Genomic DNA, 11,879 nt, shown 5'->3' with positions numbered 1-11,879 from the left:
TCTGACACAATCATAAACACAAACAGCGAAACATATATAACAGTTTATGGTTTGCCACTTTCTTTCCTGACGATCATTAGATAAACAAGAGTTATGTTGCTCTTTCCGACAAATCACACCTACCCACACGATTTATACCTTCATGGAGGTAACCGAAAATATAAAAGGTAGACTGAGTGGCTGTAGATCGCTGGTCGAAGAAGCAGCGCAGGAAAAGGCAATAAAATATGTATTTCTTCCTTTCTTCGAGTGTCCTTTTGGTGGGATATGATTTCTTGGAAGTTGGTACTTGATCGCCGGTTCAAGTCTCGCCGGATGAACGTGTTGTTTACAGAGAGAGCGTTATTTCGATTCAAGCTTTTTCATAGATTTTTCAAAGAAAATCTAACGAGCAATAAAAGTAACAAAACTAAATTATTCAAAAAAAAAGAAGACTCAGAACATCAAATTGTTTTTTCCCTTGCAATAATTTTCAAAATTTATTCTTTTTTTTCAGAAAATGTGTAAATGTGAATAATTTATAAAAATGTGCAAGAATCTATAGAGAATATATGAAAATTATGTTTTATGTGTCCCATACGACATTTTGTTATTTTTCCGTTTTTCAGATCATATTACTACTTTTATTATAATTTCGAAACAACCAAACAGAATTGTTTTTTTTTTTGTTCATTAGATTTAGAAATAAAATTAAATGGCGCTAATGTAGCCAAATGGTCCCTATGTACAAACGAATCACTAAAATGTCCTTTTGGATAAATGTTAAGACTGTTAAGATGGGACAAACATGTGTTTGTTTCCAAACTTTAAACTCCGAATCTGAATTAGATTGGTAAATTGCTTGTCCAAAAATTTACCGTATTACTTTTTTTCTTTTGCTTGCTACATAACATTAAAAATGCAGAAAGTACATTTATCACAAAAAAGCTGAAGAATAAATTGCATTGAAAACATGACTAATTTTGGTGAAGAAAAAACATGTACAGTCCAGACTCGATCCGAAGCCTCGATTGTCCGATGTTTCGATTATCCGAAGGTTTGTATGTAAGTAAGTAAAGTAAGTTTTCCCTGTTCCTGAGGGGAACACCCTTGAAGAGTATCGGGGCTGGCATTTACAAAGCGGATTCAGTACACAGAAAAAAATAATGTAAATTTGGAAGCTTTAATTTTGGAAGGTGGAATATTACCTCTTTTATGATGTAATTTTACCTCAATTTAGACTGAAAAAGTGACATTACAACAGAAAAGTGGTAAAATTACACATTTCCAGAGGTAAAATTACACCTTTTTTCTGGCATAAAAGATGTACCCCTTCCCAGATGTAATATTGCCATGATTTTTTTTCTGTGTAACAGTTTATTAATCAACTTAAAAAATGTTAACATGTTAACGTGAAGACTTCCATCAATGCCATGATTTTTCGTTCAATGATATAAATTTTGCGTCGCTTTCAATATTTTGACAAAATTCTTTCTACAAGTTTTTTAGAATACTTCCCTACACATGCTGATTCCTTTTGGAAACGATTATCCCATTCCTTGCGAAGTTATGGGAATCGTCATTAATCAATGATTGCTGACTAGGACGTCATTGATTGTTCCACAAAATTATATAAATTTTGAGACACATTTGATTTAGATCAAAAATTCCTTGAGTGGCTTCAAGAACACAACAACCGGCACATGCTGATTCATTTTGGGGGAGAAATTCGTTAAATTGAATTTTGTACAGAATATTTTAGAGTGATGATCAATTATCTCCCAAAATGATCAACGGCTTCACCTTAAGGTTAATGTTAACATTCCTTAGGCTGTCTTCCTAAAGTGTCTTGATAAGGTCCAATTTGTGACACTACCTTCCCTTTTATAAGCAATCGAATCCAGAAGGAAAAAGATCACCAGTTGTGTTGGTCCAAGCCAGGATTTGAGCCCCGATCTACCACTTACAAGGTGGAAGCGTTACCACTAGGCTACATGGCTCGGTCCGAAGGTTTGTATGGGACTTTGGAAAATCGAATCAAGAACAAAAAATCATGTTTTTTTCATTTTCTTGCTTTTAACATCAAATTAGAGTTCTGCAATCCGATTTAAAACACAAAATGCATTTTTTTATATTTCATCATCGCCATTTTGTCATACTTATGCTCGACAACCAAAAGTAAGACAACGAAAAACATTTTTTCCTAGCGATTCGATTATCCGAAGTGATTTTTTCCGAGGCAATCGGATAATCGAGTCTGGACTGTACTTTGTATGGAAAACACCTTTATTTCAAGGCGATCTCATTTTTTCACTCACTCTTACAAAAAAAAAATCATCGCATTTGAAAAAAAAGTAATAGGTATGTTATGCTTCAATATTTTTCAAACGCAAAAATAAGAAGCAAAAATAATTATGGATTAAATGATCGATTGTTGCATGAATTTACATTTATCTCAAATCGTCGAAAAGCGACTTGTGACAAAAATGCAGCACAACGATATTTTGATGTGATCAATTTTCAACGTTTTCACATACCGACTTTTCATTGCCTTTTTTTGCATGACACTTGGAATCGTAATGTCCAAATTTAATTTAAAAACAATATTTTCTCATTATTCGTTATCGTAATACTAATCTATCAAATTGAAGTAAATTGAATAATTTTAATGTACCGTAAATCGGGGTGACTTTGATAGGATTTCAATTCGTTTTTGGAATATTTTCCAACTGGTAAGGCTTTTCTCAAGATTATTATTTTTAAAACATGTACTAGGATAGGCCACACAAAGTCCATGCACTATTTTTGAAAAAAAGTTTTTTCAATAGTGTTGAGAAAAATAGCTATGTTAAAAACTCTTAGTTTAAATTCCGGGGTGACTTTGATAGTCATAGTTTTTCTTGTTAAAATCATATTTTAGATGTTCAAACTTTATATGTACGTTAAATGTACCATCACTAAAGTAACTGATATAGTTTAAAAAAAAACAATTTTTATGTTTAAACAACTAAGTTTATAAGCTTTTAAACGAAATACATATAAATTTTAGGTAAAATTGTTTAAAAGTCGGAATTTTGCCAGAAATTTTTTAAAACTAGTTTTGTTTAAAAAATATTGATTTATATTGCATTTTATACTGATTATTATTATTTACAAGCTTATGTAACCTTCTCCTAGTGGAAAATTGTCTTAAGTTAAAAAAAAACAATCCGAAATGCATTCCGTATTCCAATTCAAAATCATGTTCATTGAGAAAATTATGAGACTTTGAAAAGTTTAAAATAATGACTTTCATCAACATTTTCTTAACTATAGTTAACTAACTTTTTAAACATTTAAAAAATTTATGAAAAATTCTTCTTGAACACTTCTCTACCACGGTCAGTATGATACTAAACTATTCCTTACGTATTTTAATTGTACTCTTCATTTTGCGGAAAAAACCTATCAAAGTCACCCCGGCTATCAAAGTCACCCCGTTTTACGGTATTTTTTTTGTTAGGGTTTTATGTTAACTTAGTACTTGTTTTTTTAAACGCCAAACGTCCACGTGTGTCAAGAAAGCACAGAGCTGACGAAATGCAGTAGTTTCGCTGTAATTCTTATCACTTTAGCGAATGATAGCCAAACTTGTTCTTTAATTACCCATCGCCGTTCGGCATTGCACTCACTGTATGACAATCGAATGTAATGCTAAAGAGTTTACGCGGTGCATTTTTCAATGTTTTTATCAACCTTGAAAACTATCAATGCATATTTTTACAGTGCTTGGTTCAGAAGTAATGGGACCATTTCTATTAATTAGTAGTGAAAAGAATGCAACGACTAGTAGAGTAAACACAACAAGTATCATTCGTATAAATATTGAACCACAAGACTTTCTCTGGTTTAGTGTTTTGGAGCTCAACTTGTACAATAATAAAATGTATTTTAGCTTTTGTTTGGGCAACAAACCATGTGGCCTGTAATAATTGTTCTTACCAGTACGATTTCATTAAATCTGGCTGATTCAAGACTCTTACAGTTGTTCAGCAACAGCTCGGAGGATTACAAACCCCATTTGCTGGACAATGTGTTCTCTTTGGCCTACAATGAATCCAACCTGTTTGCCACTGATTACGAGGACGATGCTCCAGCTAATGAAACGATTACTTTTTTGTGTGGAAACAGGTTAGTAGTTCAAGGGTAGAAACATGCACTAAACTGTAATCTTACTTGCAGTAACTCGAGAGATTTGCAACCAACTATTCCGAATGACTCGGATCTATCATCAAAGATAGATACTTCCTTGCCTGTAATGTTCGTCACCCATGGATGGCTATCGAGTGCCCAGGTTGCCTGGGTACAAGCCACCGGCCAGGATTCACTCACCTTCTTCGACACCAACGTCTGTCTCGTTAACTGGGAACAGCTAGCCGCGTATCCTTACGTTATAGCCGTCTCCAAAACGCTGATCGTCTCCGGTTACATGACGGAATTTATACGGTTCTTGGAAGCATCCGGAATACCGCTATCGGAAGTTACACTTGCCGGCCATAGTCTCGGTGCGCAAATATCTGGCCAAGTGGGGTACAACTTCCGAGGGCAAATCGGTCAAATTTTCGGCCTAGATCCGGCTGGACCACTGTTCACGGGGGCTCCTTCATCGTTTCGTTTGGAAAAGACGGATGCCGAGTACGTGCAGATGATTCTCACCTCGAGGGGAACCGCGGGAGTTTTCTTCGGTGAAGGTCACGACAACTTCCTGCCAAATGGAGGCTTCGTACCGCAACCGAATTGTGTGACTCGAGAATCCGGTGATACCGACATTGCCTACCAGATAACCTGCAGTCACTCGCAGGCGCACGTGCTGTTCCGACTGTCTCTAAATCCGGATATTGTCTACCTTGGGCAACAGTGTAGCAGCTACAGCTTGTATTTGGATGGGCGCTGTTCGTCGAATCCGGTGAGCAAGCTGGGAGTCTACAGTGACCGTTTGGGAGGGAACTTTTATCTGAAGACATCACCAGATCCTCCGTACACAGTTTGATTGGAATATAATCTAACCATTCGATTTATTTATTTTTTGGAAATAAACAAAATTCCATACTATCATAACAAGGAAAACTAAACAAAAATAAAGTTTAGTTTAGAAAACTGCTCAAGTTGCTCAACTCTAGCTATTTTACCTTCCCAAAACCATCAAATTTGAAGCGAAACTTATTTGAGGCTACTTTGGAGAATTTCCCTTGTCCCTTTAAAAAGTGTAACAGTAAAGATGAAAACGGCCGGCAATGGATGGATATCATGGTGTTGAGGATCAGTTCCGGTGAAATTGGTTAAACATAATTGGCTTTGAAGTGCTCTATTCAGCCTGCAGTCCTAATCCGCGATCGCAATGATAAAGATTGACTTAAAATTACTGCATTTATAAACACAAAACGGAATGGTGAGACTTCCGCTTAATTCAAAAATTCAACTTAAAAAATCACATGGTTTATGACCGACTGAAGACGATTCGTTATTTCAACAATTTTGATTATCCCTTCGAAAGAACTTATGGTCTTACGCCACGAATATGGTCTAATCATGGCTCACCCTCAGACGATTCAACCCACGAACTTTCCATGTACCACAGCAGCCACCGCAGCAGCATGATCTGTTGACCCCCGCTCGTTTATTCATATTTGGCATTGGGGCCATTCGACTGTTATAAATGTGCTACTGGTTTTGCTTTTCGTTGCTGGCTGGTCGATATTGTATGTTCTTGAGTTGTGGTGCTGCGTGACCAGCTCAAACACAATACACGAAACAGTGCTCGAAAGTGCTACCATTTCTCCCCGGGGCCTGCCAGTTCCAGAACAACAAGGGCTGACCACCGGGAATTGCCAACTCGTGGAATTCAAAACAACAATAATAAACTGTCGCGTGAATGTCGCAAATAGGGTATACGACGAAGCCCAACTCGACAGGATCAGCACGAGCAGCGAGGAGCAGCAGCAGCGTGCGGCCAAACTCACTTACAAGTATAAAGAGTTCTCCGGTAGATAGTGTCTAGCAGAAGAAGTCACGTGGTCGTGGTTGCCTGGTTGTCCAGGTGAAGAGATGACGGGAAGGTGGCGGATGACGACGCAGGTACAGCAAACTGCACAACAATTGCTTCTTGCTACCGAATTACAATATCATGTGTTTTATGCTTCTTTTAGTCGTAACACGACGCTGAATTCTAAAGGCAGCAAAGGCAAGCAGGCAGAAGCTGAGAAGAAAGCAGTAAATCTGTACCAATTGCGCATTGAACGAGCTCTGGGTTGAAATGCGCGCGCGCTCTTCTGCGAGAAGTGATCTGGAATCGTGTCTTAGTTTTTTTTAGGAGTTGGAGCGTCTTTGTGACAAAAGTTTTAAAACATTTACAATGCAGCTCATTTTTTTGCTAAATTTACCTGTACTCCGCTTTGGCTTAAATTTGGGTTAGAAGTTCTCGAGACGAAAAAAAATACTTTTTTACGATTCTTGATCTTGTGTATTCTTATAAAGTTATAGGATGGCAAGAAAAACGGGGAAATTTGGAAAATCCTAGGCGGGGTTGTCACCTAAAATTTTATAAAATTTCGTTCAAACTTTAACCTTTTTGTCTCAAAATTGGCACAGATGATTAAATTTGCCTAAGGAATCGAAAAAGGGGGTGTCCTTAAAATACATTTATTTCAGCGTAATATATTCATTATCATCCCACGATAAAAAATCAAAGGAATTCTCGTACCGAAATATTTCCAGAAATTTTTGTAGTTGTTTTGTGATCAATTCTCATTTACTTTTCAATCCATTGCGGATTGTATGTTTTGAAGTAGTACTGTAGAAGAAAAAATAACTTTTGAACATTCATCAATTATTCAATTGTTTTTATTGCTGTCTGTTCTCGAATTAAAGTCTATTTATGAATCATCATTTAAAAATGATTAAGGTATTATTTCACAAACTCTAAACGTTTATTATCAAGTCAATATTTGCAAATAAGTTAACGCTATTTATAATATTAAAGATAAATTAAAGGGGGTGGGGGGGCATAAAATTACCAGAACTGTCGACATGGGGGGAGGGGGTGAATAGTGCACGGGAACAATAATTAAAAAATATTATTGAATGTTACATCTAGGGTGAATTGGGTCTACTGTCTCAATAGCGAAAGCAGGATTGAAAGTTCTAAAAAGCTCTAAAATTAGAAATCGATATATTTTTTATCTGTGTATGTTCTAATAGAAAACAATCAAATATATAAAAATATACTACAACAACATTGAAATAGCTGTTCCTACTACCCCATGTGACCCGATTCTCCTCAGATGACGGTATCGACTCTTAATTATCTTTATTTAATCTCAGGATATTCGTTGAACAAATCAATCAACTGCCTAATGTTACACGAAAAATTAAGTAAGGATCTTCTGCTTAGTGCCCTAAAATAATCCTTCTTTCCTTCTTTCCCATTCGCTCTCTCGCGTGTAATCAATCGCCTACTGCGCCCCTACTGGAAAGTAGGCGAACTACTAATCTGCCACCTGGGTGCGAATAGCTGAACTTTTGCCATGCTGACGCTGAGTGCTGCCATCTTTCGATCGATTGAAAGGGGTTACCCACGCAATGTTGCATGCAATATTGTACGCAAGAAAAACACTTACCACCGAAGGTACAGTCAAAGTACGATTTTATGAACAGTTTTTTTTTTCGAAATTCCGAGCGTTGGTTTTAAATAATAGCGATTTATTTTCCAAAAAAATCCAACGTTCGTGGTCCTTATTTTAAATATTTGGGTTAGAGGAACGTTATTTTAGGTTTTTGGCGTGAAATGTGGCTTTCGAGTTATGTAACTTTTTTTTAAATAAAAAATGTTGTTAGAAATACTTTCAAAAATTTTAAAATTTGTTTTTAATGTGAAAACCAGTTTTTTGGCCGCTATGAGCGTTATTTGGGGGGAGCGTTATTCCGGGGGTTGGCCGGGATTTGCGAGGGGCATAAAATGAGGAAGTATATATAAAGAAAGCGTATAACAGAGTTTTATTGTAGTTCTAGTTTAAATGTAATTGAGTAAGTAACTATTCTTTGTTGGATGATTGCAATATGTTGTTTTGGTTTCTAAGATTTTATCTAAAAAGAATATTTTGAAATGGTTAAACCCGAAAAAAGTCCACCACATTTAAAAATTATAAATTGCATTTATAATTCCTTGTAAAGTACTCAGTACTTCAAAGTTACAAGTAGGGGAAAATGAAGAAAATTGATCTCTAGCTTGTATCTCGTCAGCGTGTGTGTAAAAAACTTAACATTCCAACGCCCAAGGCTTCAAAAAAGTTGGAATGGTAACTTCAACTCGATGGTTCTCGGGCATAACTCAACCAATCAAGATGATTCTTCTTTCCAGTGATTTGTTAGGATGTCTAGATGATTCTAGAATTCAATTTCAATTTCAATTTCAGTTCTGTTCCAGGATGTTACATTTGCACATCAAAGATTTGGAGAACCTTTCAACTGAGATCTATTCATAAGCCTTTGCAGGGAGAGAACATATTTCTACGCTTAGATTTTGCTAGCTGCTCTTTTAGGGAAAATAAATTTTGAGAAAAAACCCTAGATCTATGATGATTCTAGAACATTGCAGAACTTAATTTGATCAAATCTGTAATTTATGCGATCAAAAACATCGTTCCAACTTTTTTTTCGCGTGTAAAAAAAATCGCCGATAATTCCGCGGAGGCAATCATTTTAAAAAAAGGTGGAACGATGTTTTCGGTCGCAGAAATTACAGATTTGTTCAAACCAAGTTCTGCAATATTTTAGGATCATCTAGACATTCTTACAAATCACTGGAAACAAGAATCGTCCCAACTGGTAATGCCCGAGAACCGTTCCACCTTTTTTGGGAGGCTTGGGCGTCCATGTAAGTTGGACATGCGTTGGGCGTTCCAGTGTTAAACAAAAAATTGTAAATGGGCCAATGTGGATTTCTAAACAAAGAGTCCGTCCTGCTAATTCTCAATGTAAACAATCACTGACGTGAAAGAGAAGCACTGTTTTTTAACAAATCCACATTGGCCCATTAGATTATTTTTGCTTGAAATATTCTTTGTTTCAGAAAGTTGTTTGGAATTTGCTCAACTCACACTTAATCGGATTTAGTTACACACATTTTCATAATATTTACGAATCACTCAATTGATCAATAACCCCCATTACCTCAATCTTCAAGAAGCTGTTAAAGAAGCTAGAAAGTAAATAAAGTTCTGAGGAAAAAAAGGAAACCAAGAAGGAAAATCTACAATAGTAGTTTATGCAACAAGTTGCAAAAAGAGGATTTTTTCAGCACGAGTCGTACATTTATCCAATGAGGTTCACCGAGTTGGATAAATACGAAGAGTGCTGAAAAAATCAAGTTTTGCAACGAGTTCCATACAACATTTTTTGCAATTCCACACTGAGTGAAATTTTGTGTCAAATTTTCATGTATTTTGTCAATAAATCGTTTAAATCAAAAAATGTTGAAAAGTGTTACTTTTCGAAACAAGTGCTGAAAAGTTCAAATTTTCAGCACCCATTTGAGTGCTGAAAAGTAGAACTTTTCAGCATTTATTTTGAAAAGTGTTGCTATTCGATTCTGTTATTTTTGGTACAGAAAAGTAGGCTATTTCGTCGTTCAAGAATGACAGGAAAAGTAAGTAGTTTCACGACGGAATTGCAAAAAAACTATTTTTCACACATTCGCAACAAAACTTAGGTGTGGGGAACACCTCAGCCTGCCATGCCTTGAAGCGACCACCCTCCACCCACTTTCCACGTTTCCATGGTGTACGATACAGCCACTGATAAACAGTTTACCAACAAACCCCCGTGAAAAGTCGGTTCGCGCGTCTTGCCCTGCGAGTTGTTTATCTTGAATTTGTTTGAAAATTGGCTCAAATCAGGTCTTTTTCTGTGAAAATGTTAGATATTGATGGTGTTTGAGTAGTGAATTGGTAACTGACAGTTTGCAATACAAAGTTTGTAGGTTAAATCTTCTAAAAATTAAAACAAAAAAATCGCTTTTTGGTTTCGATGGAGTAAAATTTGAAAACCGTTAGTGCGCATGTAAAAGTTTTGTGAATGGAATGCTAGAAATATCGTAGCACAAATTGCGAGACAAACAAATTAATTATAAAGTCGCGAAAAAAAAGTTGTCTACTTCCGTGTTCCATCGAGTTTGTGGAAAAATGCTGAAATTTGCACGCAAACAAGTTGGCCCATGAAAGGTGTCTCCAGGAAAGAATCTAACACATACGGCGTCGTCGGCCGTGTCCCCACCGTGGCCAATAGACAACCGGTCGCGGAACGTGGGGGAAAATTCATTTTTCAAGTGCAACAATTATTTACGACCAACGCAAACGGGATGGGGGCAGCACCACTTTTTGTTGTGTCTGAGTTTTATTTGTTCTCCCTGTTTAACCCTCAACAACTTAAGTGAATGAAGTGAGCTTTAGTCGTTTGATTAGTACCGTAAAACGGGGTGACTTTGATAGCCGGGGTGACTTTGATAGGTTTGCGATTTTTCCACAAAATGAAGAGTACAATTAAAATACGTAAGGAATGGTTTAGAAACATACTGACCGTGGTAGAGAAGTGTTCAAACTACCTTAAGCAGAACATTTCATAAAATTTTGACAAGTTTAAAAAGTTAGTTAACTATAGTTAAGAAAATGTTGATGAAAGTCATTATTTCAAACTTCTCAAAGTGTCATGATTTTCTCAATGAACATGATTTTTAATCGGAAAACGGAATGCATTTTCGGATTCTTTTGACAATTTTCCACTAGGAGACGGTTAAAATTTTTTGTAAATAATAAATAATATGTGTTTTTAAAACACAATATAAAAAAATCTCCAAATTAATAGGCAATTTCAGTTGAACAAATTTCATGTAAAATGTGAAAACTTGTGATTCGTGCTTTGAATTCAGTATAGAATGCAATATAAATCGATAATTTTATAAACAAAACTAGTTTTAACAAATTTTAGGCAAAATTCCGACTTTTTAAGAATTTTACCTTAAATTTATATGTATTTTGCTAAAAAGATTATACACTTAGTTAACTAAATATAAACATTGATTTTTTCTTAAAAACTTATCAGCTACTTTAGTGATGGTACATTTAGCGTACAAATAAAGTTTGAACATCTTAAATATGATTTTATCAAGAAAAAACTATAACTATCAAAGTCACCCCGGAATTAAAACTAAGAATTTTTAACGTAACTATTTTTCTAAACATTATTGAAAAAAATATTTTCCGAAATAGTACATGGACTTTGTGTAGTATACCCCAGTACATGTTTAAAAAAAATAATCTTGAGAAAAACCGTACCTGTTGGAAAATATTCTAAAAACAAATTGAAATCCTATCAAAGTCACCCCGGTTTACGGTACCTTAAACTGCGTGAAATTGATATAAAAAATTGCAATTATTTTTACAACTTTTAACTCGTGAATTTTATCTTAAATTTTATAGAACAGATTTCATCAGCTTTATATGAATAAAATTTTGAATAGACAACAAAAAAAAAATGCTTGTACACTTCCAATAGCTAAAAATTGTGAGCTGTGAATTTGGTGGGCACTTGAAAAACATTTTAAAAGTCGCCCTGGGCTTTTTCGTTTAAAAACGAAAATTAGTCAAACTCGAGAACGGTAGAGGGTTAAGAGTACTTGGTGTCTAGTTTTATGCCAATTGCACCACGCAAGGACAAAGTTTGGTGGTGCATTTCACGGTCTCTACCACCGGGAAAACGAAGGAAAACTAAACAAAACAGCATTGCTTTCCAAAGTAGTGTCACCAGCAATGCATTTTCCTAAACAGAAGCAGTAGCATTAGCGAAAGAAAAACGCGCCAAAGTGAATC

General features: G+C 35.6%; 1 protein-coding gene across 1 annotated transcript; it reads left to right on the top strand.

Moving 5' to 3' along the window:
• The first annotated feature begins 3,934 nt into the window (after window positions 1-3,934).
• On the top strand, window positions 3,935-5,008 carry LOC120424325 (lipase member H-like). Its single transcript, XM_039588421.1, has 2 exons — window positions 3,935-4,149; window positions 4,201-5,008. The coding sequence occupies exons 1-2, from the start codon at window positions 3,935-3,937 to the stop codon at window positions 5,006-5,008; spliced, it is 1,023 nt and encodes a 340-aa protein (XP_039444355.1).
• The last annotated feature ends 6,871 nt before the right edge of the window (window positions 5,009-11,879 follow it).

The sequence above is a fragment of the Culex pipiens genome, chromosome 3 (assembly GCF_016801865.2).
Source record: "Culex pipiens pallens isolate TS chromosome 3, TS_CPP_V2, whole genome shotgun sequence".
In the NCBI taxonomy this organism is placed as follows: domain Eukaryota; kingdom Metazoa; phylum Arthropoda; class Insecta; order Diptera; family Culicidae; genus Culex; species Culex pipiens.
Note: the sequence above shows the minus strand (reverse complement) of the source record. Positions and strands in the feature narration are given on the sequence as shown.